The sequence below is a fragment of the Pleurodeles waltl genome, chromosome 2_1 (assembly GCF_031143425.1).
Source record: "Pleurodeles waltl isolate 20211129_DDA chromosome 2_1, aPleWal1.hap1.20221129, whole genome shotgun sequence".
Lineage (NCBI taxonomy): Eukaryota > Metazoa > Chordata > Amphibia > Caudata > Salamandridae > Pleurodeles > Pleurodeles waltl.
The window spans coordinates 576932259-576949258 of NC_090438.1; the positions used below are offsets into that span (position 1 = coordinate 576932259).

At 42.5% G+C, this 17000-nt stretch overlaps 1 protein-coding gene across 11 annotated transcripts in view; it reads right to left on the reverse strand.

Annotated features, from left to right (window-relative positions):
* The window catches only part of PDE1C (phosphodiesterase 1C), a 1966671-nt gene that overhangs the window by 475989 nt on the left and 1473682 nt on the right, over window positions 1-17000 (reverse strand). For all 11 annotated transcript variants that reach the window (XM_069215191.1, XM_069215280.1, XM_069215225.1 and 8 more), the window contains one exon: window positions 16164-16230. In XM_069215191.1, coding sequence (XP_069071292.1) covers window positions 16164-16230 — 67 coding nt within the window. The remainder of the gene's footprint in view (window positions 1-16163; window positions 16231-17000) is intronic.

Consider the following 17000-nt stretch of genomic DNA (forward strand, 5'->3'; position numbering starts at 1 on the left):
TAGATGAAGATGACTGAGGAACACCAAAATAGTCCCAAGGGCACTGGTAATATCCTCCTGCCTCAGTGTGATACAATTAATGTACCTACACCATATTTACTTTGTACCACTGTGACTCTGCAATCTCAAGTCTCACTCTTCACCTAAATGCTTTCAATAAGAATAAGGACTTTTTCTTTATGGTCTGGACTTGCTAGATTATTGCAGCCTACTGGGTGGAAATATTTAATATACTCTCACAAGTGCTAGGTTGATCTATTGAGCCTACATCTCAGATTGCCCCACTGGTAATATCAGAGGATGTGGGTGGTCCCAGGGGAGATTGTTCTTTAGTGGGTCTAGGCGGGCTGCTAGCCAAATGAAATAAAGCTCTCACTTGGTCCACCCCACCGTCCCCACTCTGGCTACTTGGTGCACCAAATGGGAGGAATCAATCTACGAAGCAAGAGGTTGTTGTCAAGAACTTCATGAAATTTGGAACAAATGGCAGGCCTATTAGGGAGTAGAATGATCGATGCAATGAACCCCGTGCCTACACTGTAATGCTTATGCTCAGACCTGAAGCATAAAAAATATGGTTTCAAAAAAGGTTGCAGGGGAACACTGCCTTATTTTGAGGCTGATGGTGGATCTTCAGAGGTGGAAATAGAGTGTCGTCTATGCCACTATGCCCACAATAGCCCCTCTACTGTCTGCTCCTTGGAGAAGCCTTCCCTCATCAGCCTGAGGTGATAATCCACCTACCACCGGCCATGTTTTGATTGGAGTTAAAATGCCATTATGTCCAATACTTGACACTAAAAAAAACAAAGGTTATAGGGACGTTATAATTAGGATCAGAATTTACATGTATAAAACCATAGATATTCAGCTGTTTTAGTTAGAATTATTTCAAGTAACTATAACTCGTGCACTAAGGTAACTTAACTCATTTCCCTGTAATAGCCGGACATTTCTGATGTGCATTGCATCTTTATCAGATCCCATCTCCTGCCAATCCCATATTCTTCCTGTGTTGTTCTGAATACCCTTTGGAGTGTTTTCCTTTTCTTACTGTTGCTATTCACAGCATACCAGATGGTGTTCATTTGAAACTGTTCTGTATTAAGTTGTCCTCTTTTTCTTTCTTTCTTTCTTTCTTTCTTTCTTTCTTTCTTTCTTTCTTTCTTTCTTTCTTTCTTTCTTTCTTTCTTTCTTTCTTTCTTTCTTCAGTGGCAGTCTGAGACCAGTTTGAAAGGCTACTTCTATGGTTGGCACAATCAGTGCTGCAGATCCACTAGTAGAATTTAATTGACAGGACCTAGGAAGGTGGTATACCACATTAAAAGGGACATACAGGTAAATTAAATGTGCCAACAGGTGTAAGCCAATTATATCAAGTTTTAGGGGAGAGAGCACATGCATTTTAGCACTGTTTAGCAGCGGTAAAGTGTCCAGAGTACTAAGGCCAACAAAAAGAGGGTCAGAAAAATAGCAGGAGTAAGGCAAAACATTTGGGGATAACACCGCAGAAAGAGCCATTTCCAACAGTAATGTATGGTATTTTTAGACCCAATTTTTTTTTGACTGAAGCTTATGATTTTTTTAGACTGATGAGAGATCAGCATTTTCGGAAAATAGATTTTTGCAAAAACCATGGAAAACAAGAATTGCCAAAAGGTTGTCTGCAATGCCTGACATTTTGTCTTTGCCATTGCTTGTTTAAACATAATATCACAACAGACACTCACTTTTGTTCCTTCTGATTGATCATCAAAATGCATTCATTTTACCTCAATCAAATATTATTGTTTTGAGTGTAATATAATTAGCTAGTCAAAAAACATACAGTTTGACAAGTCATATGATAAATGGAATGCACTTTTTGAGTAGATAGTGCACATATATGGACTCATATACAAAACTGGAGCTACAGGCACAATACAGAATTGGTAACTATGTCATATGGACCTAAATTTCCATGAAGGCGCTCTGGTGCCATTTATGAACCAAGTGGTGAAACTCTTATGAGAAAGTAAACTTATAGAAAACCTACCAAGATTTCCTAGGAGGTCACCAGGAATTTTCCTACTGAAATGTACACATCTCACCATCATAGTTACGTTTTTGTTGCTCATACTGCTTCCCTAAAGGATGTCTATGAAGGGCTGTTTAAGGCTGGCCTATAAGAAACATAGCATGTTTACCTACTGTTTGCCAAAATATGATCTAGTCTTTCTAAATTCACTAGAAATTGCATAAGAATCACAAGAACAACAACGTATAGGAGGAAAACATGGATATTAGGGCATGTCAAGTTCAACAGATGAAATTAAAGGTCAGTGTTCTTTCACCATTTCCTACATATTATTGCCCATTTTGACTAGGCTTCTCCTATACAGTTGTCAAGGAGAAACACTTCCAACTCCACATGTTCATCCAATCCTTGTAATTCAGAGAGGACCAGTAACTCCTGTTACCTGCCCTACATATTGAGGGCCTTATTGTTGAGAATATAGTCAATATTTTGCTTGCAAGTGGCCAGAGTGTACAAAACTATTGGTGTGTCAAGGGTTAGGTTTTGTTATTGAGGACTTTCACAAAGTATCTCCTCACGAATTAGCCAATGAGTAATGCACAAGGAGATCTACTAGGCATGTAAAGGGGATGCCCCTTGTTAATAACAAAATATGCACATGTTCTGGCTACTTTTAGGAGTAGGAGTTTTATCTAGTCTATTGATTTGTGTAGCTTTGTAACAAAAAGTAAAATAACACAATAATTTGTGCTGCCTTACATTACTTTGAGCCAGGGAGGAGTTCCATGGGTTACATGAGGTGGTGCATGGGCATCCTGTGCGTCCCCCCATGGATTTTGATCAATTCTGCAGCACACATACAAAGAGGAAATATCTTTAAGGGATAGTTTTTGTTGCAGGAAGGTATCTCTTCCTGCACAAAACTATTCTGACCACAATGCAGACACCCTTGCACTATGGCACAAGTGTGCCTACGTTGGTGCGAGGCAGCCCAATTTGAGCCAGCGCATTGAGAGAGCAGAACAATGTAACTTCTCTGAATATACAGCACAGTTCTGCTCTTTCCAGGTGACGCAAAGCAGGACAGGGCAGAAACTTTGCTTGCTGCGCTGTTATGCCACTTCTTCATTAGTCTGGAGAGATCCAGTGAGTGGAGCCATTTGGGAAACGCTTCTGTCTGCACTAGATATGGTGATATTGTGCACATCTGTGATTAAAAAAACAAAAAAACATGGATTAGTATTGGATTCAGAAAAGCTATTTAATACTTTTGAATATGCAGTGGAAGCACCCATGAGAAATTATAAAGTGACTTATTTGTTATAAACTGGAAGCATGCGCTGCATGTACTTTTAAGATATATTCTGATTAATCGAAAGTGTAGTTCGGATGGTTGGGGCTGGGTATAAGGACAAGATGACATGGCCTTTCAATCTGTTTGCTATTTGATGATCTGCACATACTGATAATTTTATGTATAAAGTATGTTTGTTTTGATGATGATCTTGCATAACCCCAAGAGAAATGATTTACAATTATTAAAGACCAATAAAATGAACATATACCCGTGCAATGATCCTTTAAACTAGCTCAAAGTTTACCAGTGCACCAGTTTAAGAGCCCACCCACAGTTTTCTTCAACAAACCCGCGCAGTGGGGAGCAGCAATGATGAGTACACTGACTCCGTTATATCTCCTACAACTAATGAAGATTACAGTCATTCCTTCATTCTCCTGAAATCTTTAATCCCTTTATTTCCTGAGGCGGGCAATGCCTATATCAGGTAAAGAAAACCCTTTGGCGTTTAATCTAGGCGCAGTAGGCTTCAGAGCGCACAGGGTCTTGAGGAGGTAAAGCTCTGGGTGCAATAAACCAACCTCTAATGCAGCGCCACGTGCCCTCGGGTCAGACATTTTCTCTTGGCCGTTGAAGGATTCTGTTGCCAGCATATTCACTGCCCCGGAGGGCCATCCTTCAAAAGGGGCATTAAAGATGCAACGGTTCAAACCGCCAAACACCCGACATACTCAGGCTTCGCCGCTATGTCTTGTTCTGAACCTCCTTGGAATATGCTTTCAAGAAGGCATACGTCTTTGTTAGCCAGCGGCTTCCCTTTGGCTCACTGGAAAGACACATGAGTAATTCAAAAGGCTGAAGCATGAGATGGATCCTGTAATAAGGGTTCTAACTCAGCTTATCTTCAGAAGTTAATTTGCGCTGAATGTGCAGCGATGCATTTTACTGTATTGATGCTGTAGTTTGTGAGTGGCCAAATGGAGTAGGATAATATCGCTTTTATCATCAAATGGCCGAAAACGGCACTGTAAACCTTTCGAGTGTTCTGCGAGATAAGCCAACAGCTGCATGACTTCTTGTGCTGGGCGTGTCTTGTGTGTATGTATGTCCCGGCTTCTTCCTGTTATTGATGGCACACGCTTGTGCTGCAGCTGCATGGCGTGGGCTGACTCTACTGAACTCCTCCATGGATGGAAGGCACAGCCACATCTGCTGTCTCGGACCTCTCCATCTGACGTGTTGTTAATCTGTCTGTTGTTAGCGGCCATGTGGGTTTCATTCTTTTTATTGCACGGGCCCCTTTGTTAGTTATGGTTCGTAAATAAATCCGTTCTCACTCCAGCTTCAATTTGTGTGACTTAAAGAATTCGTAGAGTGCGTGACTTAACTTCTGGCAGGAGAGCAGTTGAAACTGCTACACCATATCATTTCAGTTTGAAACCAGGATACTTTACAACTGATTTAAATCAATATTTGAATAGTCATTTTGAAATATTCTCTCAATAAAGTCTTGCTGCGATAGGAACAGTTCACCCTGTCCGGCCAGGCCCCCTCTAGAAGGGAACACAAGCATCCCCAGACTGGGTTTGGCCTACTTAGGCCTCATCAGTTTCTTCCTATTCCTTCGGCTAGTTGGCACGGTACCCACATCTGAGTATACCCATTACACTTTTGGCAAAACTGAAACAAATAGAAGGTAATAGAAGGAATGCCTAAATTAATTTCAGCCACTGGCGATCACTGTGTGGCTACATTCTGAACAATCACTTTTTGATCACTATGCCACTCGGTGACAAGCCATATGGCCCTGCTCAAGCTATAGTTACTGACGAAAGCTAACGAGGCTGAAAACAGCATTGTTTTTGCTTGTGGCCCCATTCATAGAGGACCTGGCCTGGCAGTTGTGGCTGGACTGTTCCTTTGGAGGAGGACCAGATCTGATTTACACTATTTACACTAGCATGATGAGCAAAAAATGATGGGCTGAGAGGCGGCCTAAGAAATTACCAGAGGCTGAGATTCATGCAAGCATCCCACTCATCTCATTTTGGTTTTCCTCAGTGACAGATATGGCCAGACATGGCAATGCCCGTATTGTGCCACAAGATTCAAACTAAACGTCTCTGGCAAAGCATAAATAGGTCTGGGGGTGCTTGTGTTTCAGTTAAGAGGGGGACTGGCCTTACAATCTGAAAATGACTGTTCCTATTAGAGAAGGAAAATGCTGATTTGCATATGGCTGGTTCCTGTTGGAGGAGACATGGTAAAAAAAAATGACCTTGAATGCGGCCTGCGTAATAACCAGTAGGTAAGATTAATTCAAGCATTTTTACCTTAGTAAGGCTAAAGTACTGTAACAAATAGAATATTATTTGGGGTGGACAAGTGTCCCTAGATTAAATAAAATAAATGTGTGTGCAATTCCTGGTAATGTGACACAAAGCACTCAGGCTTAATTCACTGGCAACGTGTGAAGTAAGCAGTGCATACACAGTAGAAAAAGCCACACAGTAGCCAAAGCACAATAATACTTTGCAATCAATTTTAAAATAAAGGTAAATAATGTTTAATAAGACCAAAATGACAAATATCCAATAAATAAAATAGGAGATATGATTTTTGTAAATGTTCTAAGTAGAAATAGTGCCAAAAGCTTGAACCATAAATGATTGTCTATGGAAGCAGTAAACTGGGACCTAGGCGCAATTTTGAAACCAACCAGGATGGAGCCCTGGTCGAATGCAATATGCGGAAAGTCTGGAAGCCAAAAATCCCCAAAAGGTTCTGAGTCCTACTTCAGAAAGGGTCTTAATCACTTTTTTGAAGAAAAGCATTGACGTTTTTTGTAAGCCTCTATGCAGAAAGCAACTTTGTTACTTTTTTAGATGAAACAACCCCCACTGAAACTGTTGGCTCAGCTTGAACCAAAGACGAGGTAACAGAAGAAGGAAGGTCCCACTTCCTTTTCTCATTGAAAATGTTTTAAGTACCAATTCAGAAATGACTTAAGGCCTGATTCAGAGCTTGGTGGATGGGTTACGCTGTATTATGATTTCCTTAGGCTATAATGGAATGTTAATTCAGAGGACGGGATATCCGTCACGTCTGCAACAGAGTAACCCCCTCCACTAAACTCCAAATCTGTCCCTTAGTCATTTTTTCAGAGGCGCAGGGAGCTTGAGCAGGACAAAACTGAAACAGACTCAAAAGATATGGAACTGGCAGTCGGATACATTTTCTGGCAGGTCCCACTGTAGCTGTGGTGCTCTGGAGGAAAAGTTTTCAAAATGTTCCAAACTTTCCTCTGGTACTCAAACATCCACAGGAGTAAGCTGCAAGGCCCCTAGGACTCCTGAGAAGGCACTTAGAGACTCTCTAAGAGGACAACAGCAAAGTTCAGTCCAGTTGCTACTAGCCAGCTGGTTTAGAGAACACTGTGACAGTTCTAATTCAGTTAGTCTGTTTTAATTTCATGCCTGCTGTCAGCTTTCCTTTATCTCTATTTGAAAGTGTGAAGCTCACAGAGCACATGCCAAAATGCAAATATCACCACGGCTGACCACTCTGTAGGCTGGCATTTTTTGTGTATATTAATGAGTGCAATAATTACAGGATGGTCCCTTACTGTGTAAGCTTATTGTTTACAAAGATTGAGACTTAGGGCCCAATTACTCACCTTGCGGTCACTAGACCGCGAAACTTGCTGTGGAGGTCGGACCACCGCCAATGCAGGGGTCCGAATGCCATATTATGACTGCGGCGGTCATGGTGCTGTCGGACAGCCAGCACCATCAGGATCAGAGATCCCGGCAGTCTGGGGGTTACAGCGGTCCTAATCTGCCAGGGCAGCGCTGGAAGCATCCCTGGGAATTACAACCTCCTTCTCTGCCATCGATTTCATGGCAGTAGCATTGCCATAAAAAGGCTGGTGGAGAAAGAGTGCAGGAAACCCTGCACTGCCAATGCACTTTGCATAGGCAGTGCAGGGGTCCCCTGGACAAAGCAGACAGTGAACATTGCGAGGGTGCTGGTGCACCCTGCATCCTACAGCAGTGCCGCCGGCTTGATTATGAGCCGGGGACCATGCTGGAGGGTGTTTTGCTGTAGGCCAGAGGGTGGAAACTCAGGCCTAAACCGTCTGCCGAACTCGTGATAAGTCCCTTAATGTCAGCATGTGTTTAGAGCTGACATATTTTGTTCTACATTGGTTTAGTCTTGCTGAAGTAGTCTTATTGTTTCCAAACCCTTTTTTTATTTTTAGTACATGAGATAAAGTTAGTGGTCAAACAATACATAAACTCCAGGATTTGACCATTGATTAGGAAAGGTCTTCACATCAGAAGTATCAACAGATGTCCCATCAGATTGCCAATCCATCCACTGTCAGTAAGAGAGTTGCTTCCAGAAACTGTGAAGATGGTATCCTTCAACAAGAGCAAATATTTGGCTTAGTCAGCAGAGCTCTGATAAGGAATAGCTGAAATCGAGTGTTCAAAAATATGCTGTTTGATCCAGCCTAAAAAAATCTTAGGCCCATATTTATACTTTTTTTAGCGCCGCATTTGCACCGCTTTTTGACGCAAAAGCAGTGCAAACTTGCAAAATACAATTGTATTTTGCGAGTTTTCGCCACTTTTGCGTAAAAAAATGACGCACAGGTGGCGCTAAAAAAGTATAAATATGGGCCTAAAAGTCAAAAGGCACTTTTCTATTTAATGCTCTATTTAATGTTTTAGAATTGCACTTAGGAAAAGATTTAGGGTGTTAGGATTTCAGAAACTTGCTAACTGTGTTAGAAGATGTTTAACTTGTTTTTGCTTATTATTACATAATCAGCTGATTTTATTTTTGCTTTCTGTATAGTTACTATACGTAGTGCATGCACTAGAATGAGGATTTTCATAATAAACATTTTAAGCTACAAGTTCCTGCTCTCTAGTGCTACCATTCAATGTGTTATTCCTAAATGAAAGACTCTTTGATTTGCCACTGTGTCCTGGAACTCATCTAGCCGGACTGATAGCAAACTGAAAACACAGCCTGCGCAAGACTGCAAAGTGGTCTTGTGTCAGGGCTGCAGTCCAACTGACTTTGTAAATTCCATGCTGGTGCATTAAAATCAGCCCTTGAATTAAATGGTTCGAAATCTGACCCATGCAGCTCTGGGGACAACCTAGATTTTGTATCACTGGCCTATTCCAGAAAAAGGCCTCTGGTAGTTTGTTCAGTCCCTATAGTCACACAATAGGTCAGCTAGTTGACCCACGGAGTCCACTTATTGGTGCTAGGTACAGGAAGGAGCAGATCCAGCTTCAGTGCTCCTCTCAGGTCATAGACAGCAGGTCCAGTCCTCTTCAGTTCTTTCATAGGTCCAGAAGGTGTTTTGAGGATGGTACCTTAGATGGCACATTCAAGGTTGGCACTAGTTAGTAGGGGTGACTCCTAGGTACTCCATAATCAATGAGGTAAAACTTTGTATGGGTAACCCTAATAACTTTTTCAGTAGTTCCTTTTTGCCTTATTGAAAACTGGTCCAAAAGACCACATGTCAGAGCAATGCCAGATGGCCAAAGACTTCAGCCGTGCAAAACTTGGGCTCCGATGGCCTGAGGGTGTATTGGATTGTGACTAGGAACTCGCCAGGGTGCTTCCACATCTAATACATACCTGGACCCACAACCCAACAGGAGACAGATGTATGGTAAAAAAAAAGCAGAGTCTTCTAGTGATCAGGCAGGAGATACACAATAACTGTTATCTGGTTCTGTATGAACCCTTTTAAGAGCTGAAACGTTTTACATGTGTTTTGGAAATGGCCCTTTCTGCAGGGCCATCCCCAGGCTTGTTGCCTTCCGCCTCCTCTTTTTCTGACCCTGTTGTTGTTGGCTTTAGGACTATGGGCACTTTAGCATGCTATCCAGTGATAAAGTGCATGTGCTCTGTGCCTAAAATATGGTAACATTGGCGTCTCTGTTTTTGACATATTTGATTTACTGGTAAGTCCATAGTAGACTGCACTATGTGTGCTCAGGGCCTGTAGGTCAAATGCTACTAGTTGGCCTGCAGCACTGATTGTGCCACCCACTACAGTAGCCTTTCAAACATTCCTCAGGCCAGCATTTGCAGAGCCTGTGTGTGCAGTTTTAACTGCCACTTTGACTTGGCAAGTGCACCTACTTGCCAAGCCTAGGCCTTCCTTTTTATAACATGTAAGTCACCCCTAAGGTAGGCACTAGTTTGCCCCAAGGACTGGGTGCAGTGTATTTCAAAGGTTAGACATGTACTTTTAATTTTAACATGTCCAGATAGTGAAAAGCTCTTACATTTATTGCTCACTATTGCAAGGACTCTCTCCCCCATAGGCTAACATTGGGGCTACCTTAAAACATCTTTTAAGTGTAATTTCCAATTGGGAAAAGATAGAAATATGGAGTTTGGTGCCTCTGGACTCACAATTCGAAAATCCATCTTTTGGTGAAGGTGTTTTTTAAATTGCAGGTCTGATACGCCACTATTAGAAAGTTGGCATTTTCTTACTTTAATCATTCTGTGCCTTAGCCAGTCTCTGAATACATGTCTGGGTTTAGGTGACAGCTATATTTGTGCATTCTCTCCTGACAGCCAAAAACAGGAAGGGATAGGTGTGCAGGAGACAAAACTGCATACATCTGCATACTGATAGTCATCCTGGGCAGGGAGAGGGAGAGGCAGTTCACATTTACATCTGAATAGGCTGTGTCCTGCCCTCACACAAAGGACTAATTACCCCCTACTAGTAGTCTGGAGCCAGGGCTGGGTTTAAAAGGAATCTTGTGCACTTCAGAGACTTCTTTTGAAGTTACCTCTACATCAAAGGCCATTTTGGGAATAAGTACTGGGTCTCTGGCACCATACACTCAGAACACTTCTGGACTGAGGACCTTCTACCAGGAAGGAGGACTGCTGTGCTGTCAGGAGGGACTGCCACTTAGCTGTTTGTTCTGCTCAATCTATCAATCAATCAATGCTTGTAAAGCATGGCTACTCACCTGTGAGGGTCTCAAGGTGCTGGGGGGGAGGGAAGGGGCTCATCCGAAGAGCCACCAGGGTTCTTGGCACTGGGCACAGTCCAGCTGCGGATGGGCACAGACGGGCTTGCCTTCAGTGAGCCAGCTGTGCGCCCGCTGCATGGGGCCACCATTTAAAAGGGGCGGCGAGGGGGTGGGGGAGCAGTCAGCTTGGAGGCGGGAGGGAGGGAAAGATGCCTCGTGGGGGGTAGGGGGTAGAGGAGAAAGGGGAGAAAGGAAAAAGAAATAGATAAAAACGAGGGATGATAGAAGAAAAAGGCAGAAAACGCAAGAGTAAAAGAGCGAAAGAGAGAAAGAAAAGAAAAGGAAATACATTCTTGTGATAGCCACTAGACCACCAGGGATGAGGTGCAGGGACGAACCTGCGAGTGGAGGAGGGACTCGAAATGGGAGTCAGGAGACTCTCAGTTTGTCCCAGCAAAGGCAGAGGCAGCAGCAGCCAGAGGAGCCTGGGAGGGCATCAGATGCTGACAGAAGTTCAGTACAGTAGCCCTCTCACAGCGCTGCGGCTGCCATTAAGAAAAGGAGGGGGACAGGGTGAGCGGTCAGCTGGGAGGCGGGAGCGTGGAAAAGGTGCTTCGTTGGGGGGAAGGGGACAGTGGAGAGAGGGGAGAAAGGAAAAAGAAATATAAAAAAAACAAGGGATGATAGAAGAAAAAGGCAGAAAACACAAGAGTGAAAGAGCGACAGAGAGAAGGAAAAGAAAGGAAATACTTACTTCTGATGGCCACTAGACCACCAGGGATGAGGCACAGAGATAAGCCTGCGGGTGGAGGGCCTTGAACTGGGAGTCAGGAGACTCTCAGTTCGTCCCAGCAAAGGTAGAGGCACCATCAGCAGCAGTCAGAGGAGCTGTGTTGGTCTGCTGGTTGCTACTTCTTGCCTGGGAGTGAGAGGCCTGGACCTCTCTACATCCTGAAATCTAAAGTTTGTCAAGTGCTTGACTGAGCTTGTCTACTGTTTCTGAAGTCTCAGGGATATCAGAGACTTCACCTGCATCTTGCTACCATCACCTGGGCTCCTCTGCTGCAAGGCCTGCTCTACCAAGTGGTGCCAAATCTAGTTCTGGGCCCTTGGAGGTGAGTGTGGTGCTGCAACACAAGAACTGACCCAACGTCATTGGCATGTCACTTGAAACTGAAGTATCCCACTGCAGAAACACCACTTTGCCACTGCCTGCACCGAAGCAGCGGACAATGCTAGCGGACTGTGCGACACAGCAACCCCGACTTATAATGCGGCCGACACAGCACCGACTCAATGGAACAAGTACTCATCGCTCTGCACATTGAAGCATCAACGTGGAACTGACGTATCGCCAGCAAGCAGGACGCATCTCATCTTCTGGATCAACGAATTGTTACCGAGCATCGATGCAACAAAGATACTGTCAGTGGTTCTGTGGGACTCCTGTACCCAACCTGTGCTCCATTGCAATTGGACTGCACTTTTAGATTTGCCCCAGTACACCGTGATCAGATAGCTCCAGTTGGAGCTACTGTCTTCTAAGCACTGCATTATAATTTCACTGTTAAAAATTCATAAGTTGACTTGTGTATGTTGGATTTTTGTCGTTTTTTTGTATTGTTTGACCAAGATAAATATTGACTATTTTTCTAAACTGGTGTGTAGTACTTTTGTGGTGCTTTCACTGTGTCACTGTGTGTGTGTCTGTGCACAAATACTTTACACATTGCCTATTTAGTTTAGCCTGACTGCTCTGTGCCAAGCTACCAGAAGGTGAGCACAGGTACACTTTTAGGGCCATATGTACGAACACATTTTCCCATAGACACATAATGGGTAAAACCCTTTGCTACATCTGGCCCTTAGTGTATATCGTACTTGCCCTGACTAGGATTGTGATCCCTTCGTGGACAGAGTGCAAACCTCTACCATCTAGAGTCCCAATTTCTAACAATGTGCCTCACCCAGGTCTGTTGTGCAGGGTTTGGCACTGTTGTGCCAACATGATGGCTACAGCCCACTCCCTGAATATTCTGCTGAGCTCAGGGGAATCATCCCTATCCAATCAGGTCAACCTGTCAATCAATCTGATGTACTATGAAGGTCTGATTGGGGGGGAATTTCACACCTCATTTTTGCCAAGCACATGCTGACCAGATGTTAGAGGATAATGCTCATTAGCCTTCTGAGGGATCAGCTAGGGAAAAGGAGACTTTCTATGAGTTCATTTTATTAATATTTAATAAAAATCTGACTTCACCGAATTTGAATACCTATTAAAAAGAGTGGTTTAAATATTTTTCTAGCTGTTCCCATTTCTGAGATATGGTATTTCTATTTTAATCTATATGCTGGTTTTCAACATTGGACAGCTAGCCCTGCCATAGTGAAAATACCCTTTAGGCCATCTCCCTGTAGGTACATGGTAACATTAATTGTCCCATGTCCTACTTTTACATACCATACACCCTGACATGTGGGCTACTTGGACGAGATAAAAGTGACTTACTAATATTTATAGGTGAACTCTTTACCTGTCAAAAAGAGTTATTTTGACAGGTCACACTACAGGATTTACACTGCAGCAGGTAGGCTACAAAGAGTCCTAAAGCCATGTATGTTTTCAGTACCACTGTAGTGAATGGCGCCATAGGTGCTGCAATCCACAAGTGACATTTCACTTTCTCTGCTGTGGGTGTATTTCTGCACCATAACTATGGAATTATAGGAAAGTTAAATGTGCCAATTATGCAGGTAAAGTGAATTGTGACACGTTTTAGGGGCACAGCACATACACTGGGTAATGGATAGCAGGGTCCCAGTGTAAGAGTTTAAGATTACCAGCGAGTGAGTCAACTTATGTAAAATAAAGAATCACATTGCAATTGGCACAATCTGTGAGGCTATATTACTATATATAATAAAGAATAAAGCACCCCCAAATGTACAAGAAAAAGATATTGTAAGTAATCTTGGAATACTGTGATCTTATACAGACACTCAGCTTTTGCCTTGTGCCTCCTTATAGTCCTGGAATTCTTTGGTGGCTTGCAATATCCACATAATGTACAAATGGGATATTTTATCACATACGTTATATGTGGAAGAGTTTCAGCACCCTGTTAATGGGCATATATCATTTTCCTGTTCCAACACGTTGTCTTATCTGTACCTGTATATAGTAAAATAATTATGTCACTACTAACAGTACAGTAATAAGTTATTCTAAGTGAGCCATATTGGAATGGCACTTGCAGGTCTCCCAGAGGCTGCTACTGTTTATGGGTTTCTCTCTTGCTCCCCGCCCTGTGACCTCAACCATGGGAGGAGGGAGCCCTGTGAGACAACAGCTTAGTGAATTGTTTCCAAATCTTGCCAAGTCAGTGCCTGAACCAGTGCTTGTCTCCACTTACAATGCCACAGACCAGTGCTGGAAGCTGTGACTGGTGAATCTGTAGGCTTGTAAGGCTTTCAGAGGAGAATGCTAGGCAGCTGTGTGATTCACAAACAACACATCACCCGCAGGAGGACTGGACATGCTCCTTGAACCCAGGACTTGGTGCTAGATTACACTAAACAAATTAAAATTCATAACTCTGGTTCTACTAAATGGATTTTGTTCATTTTGGTGTCATTTTATTTATTAGAACTTGTATTGTTCCACCATATTTAGTATTTTTCTTGTGTTGTGGTTTCACTTTACAACTGTTTGAGTGCTGCATAAATACTTTAGACATTGCCTCTTTGTTAAGCTTGGGAGCTTTTGTGCCAAGCGACCAGAGGGTGAAGCACTGGTTAATTTAGTGATTTTTGTGGTTCACCCTGACAAGGATTGTGTTTATTATTTGGGTCGGGCTTTCAGCCCTCTCAACTATTAGCCCAGTTTCTTGCATTCAGGCATTTGGCAGAAAATACGAGTCAGACCCACAAAAACTTTTAACTTGGAGGATAGCAATAATAATGATGCAGGACATATAAATGACTCGGTTTTTCAGTCAAATACATATATTATGTAAATAGAATGTTATTAGTCATTACAATGTGTTACTTATTTCATTAAACAGTAATAATCCCTGAGGCCATTTTAATTTAAGCAGCCTGTCTTTGTGTCTCTGCTGCCATACTGGCGGCAGTCAGGACTTCAAGTTCAATTAGACTCGACAATATGGCAAGTATGTATTACTTCAAATCAGGTTCTGCATGCATATGGACAAATCTGTGGCAGCAAGCAATGGTTCCCCGCTGATGAACGCCCAAAGTGGCGTTCCGGTCCCAGGACACTCATAACAAGTGTTTCTGATGAATGGCACTTAAAAATTACTTCTGCCTGGGACGGCATGCTTTCAGTGGATGGATTGGCCATAAGGAACCTTGGTAGACATAACACTGTATGCACTTCCTTACTTGAGTTTAACATCCACCCCATGTTCACAGTCTCCAATTCTGGCAAAAGGGTGCCCCCAATAGTGAGGATGACAGTAGTTCTACCATCTGAAATACTGCAAGCTGCTGCCCTTGAAATATGATGGGGGCAAAGCTGAAAGTGGCATTTCCCACTGTTTTGGTGAAAGTCCGCTACTGCCCTCCTGAAAACAAGGCTCTCTTTTTGCTGATTTGATCTTATGGTGTTCAGATGGACGGTTTCTTCAACTGATCCTGAAAGGCCATCTGACATTCCTTACATTTATAATAATGATAACAATATATGAGTTTTTCATAAACATGTAAAGCACAAGCCCTGTTGCAGTAAATCTAGGAGGTAAAAAAGTAAACAAAAAACATATATGCTCATTTATCTCGATTTCTACATTTTGAATGCAGTATTTCCAATAGACACAACACTGCCTGAAAACACATGCAGTAAACCTAACATTTCTTGGAAATCATTAAAACAAGCATTTGCAATGCAATGGGTCTTGCATTTGCTTGAGTTAAAGCTATTAGTGTTGTAAACGCCTAACCGGACTTTTCTTGCCACCTAAACTTAAAATGAAAAGTAAAACAGTTTCACATAAGTGAGCCAACGGCCGCCATGAGCATGAAGGAGACGCACAAAAGGAAACAGAAGTTTGCTCGCAGTCAAACGTATCAGCAAAAGTGCAATTATCCAAGTAACCAGCAAAAGTGCAATTATCCATGTAACAGAGTCGATGTCATGCAAAGCGCTTCACTACTTCCCAGCGAGATCACACTGCATAGGATATAGAAAAAAAAGTAGTCCAGAAGCCATTTGGAAAACACAAAGCCTCGTATGTTTTCAGTAGTTTACTGGTGCTCTCGAAGAGGGCAAAGCACCAGAAAAGGCATGACGTATGCAAGCCTTTCACTAATTAAATCAAGTAAATTTTAAAAGGCAAGCCCACGAACTAACCAAACTGATTGGCGTGACATGGGCGTGATTAGAAGCCCACAGAGAGATTACAACAGGGGCCAGAGCGCTTGCACGCTTGACCCTAAAAAGCCCTCATGGGATCGTGATGATAGAAAGTGTTATTTTAAATGACTTCTGGCAAAGTTTCAAACAATTTAAGTTGCCGTTTTTGCTTTTTAGTGATATTTGGTGAAATGAAGACATAGATCTAACAAAAAATTATTCAACTTCCTTAATTCATATTAGAATTAGTGATTTACTCCAAAATACGGTTCAGGTTCCTCAGATCGTGAAGGTATGTCTGGTAGGTGAGGGGTGATGTTCAGTTTTTGCATAGCTCCATACCTATATATCCTTAACATGTGCCATTCGTGGTGCATACCACTTCAGAAACATAATTAATGGAATTAATTTGGCATTTCTAATGGTAATAAATGTTTTTACCTTTAGGACTGCAATTACAGCTGGTGGGTAGCTCAGTCCGACCATGTTTGACGTCCTTCTGTACATTCTAATAAAGTAAACAAGGAGAGAGAGGAAAGTTGAGAATTTGAGGCACAATTTATTTAACAGAGGCATGAATTTTTGTTTTGTGATACAGGAAAGTGTTTAAAAGGAGCCTGCAAAATTGTGTGTTACTTTGCCCTAAGTTGTTGACCTTTTATTTCTTTTTACATTTTTGCCACTTATGTAGAAAGAGAGTGTGTGTGTGTGCACGCTCGCGTGAGTGCATATGCGTGTGTGTACCCGTGTGTGTACACTCATCTTTCCAGCATGATCCCATAGTGAAGCTTCGGATACTGAGATACTGAGAGAAATGGCTGCATGAGATGTAAGACGCAATGGCCCCATTTAGTGAAATGTCACAGTTATGTCATAAATTGGGCATCTGTCACTAGTGGGACATTGTAGAGAACATATTAACTCCTGATTAGTTTCCACATTGGACCACATCGTCTGAACAAATCCCATCTGGTGAAGCAAGGCTTAGGCCAGTTTCACAGTGGTAGTGTAGCCTCAACTTAATATAGTGCATTGAGCCTACAGGTTGCATCCCAGTGTGTGTCAGCAAAGCAGACAATAGATGCGCATGTTCGCCGCATTTTCAGAGCGGGAATGGTCTTTCTATTGCACTGTTAGGCTTTGCTTGAACATTGTTGATGTCCCAGTTTGTACCCAATGCCTAAATAAAGCAGAATGAACTGGGCGGCCCATTTACAATCAGGCCGCACACCTCACTGTAATTTCTAGTTTATTCGTGATTTTTAAATTCAATCTGCC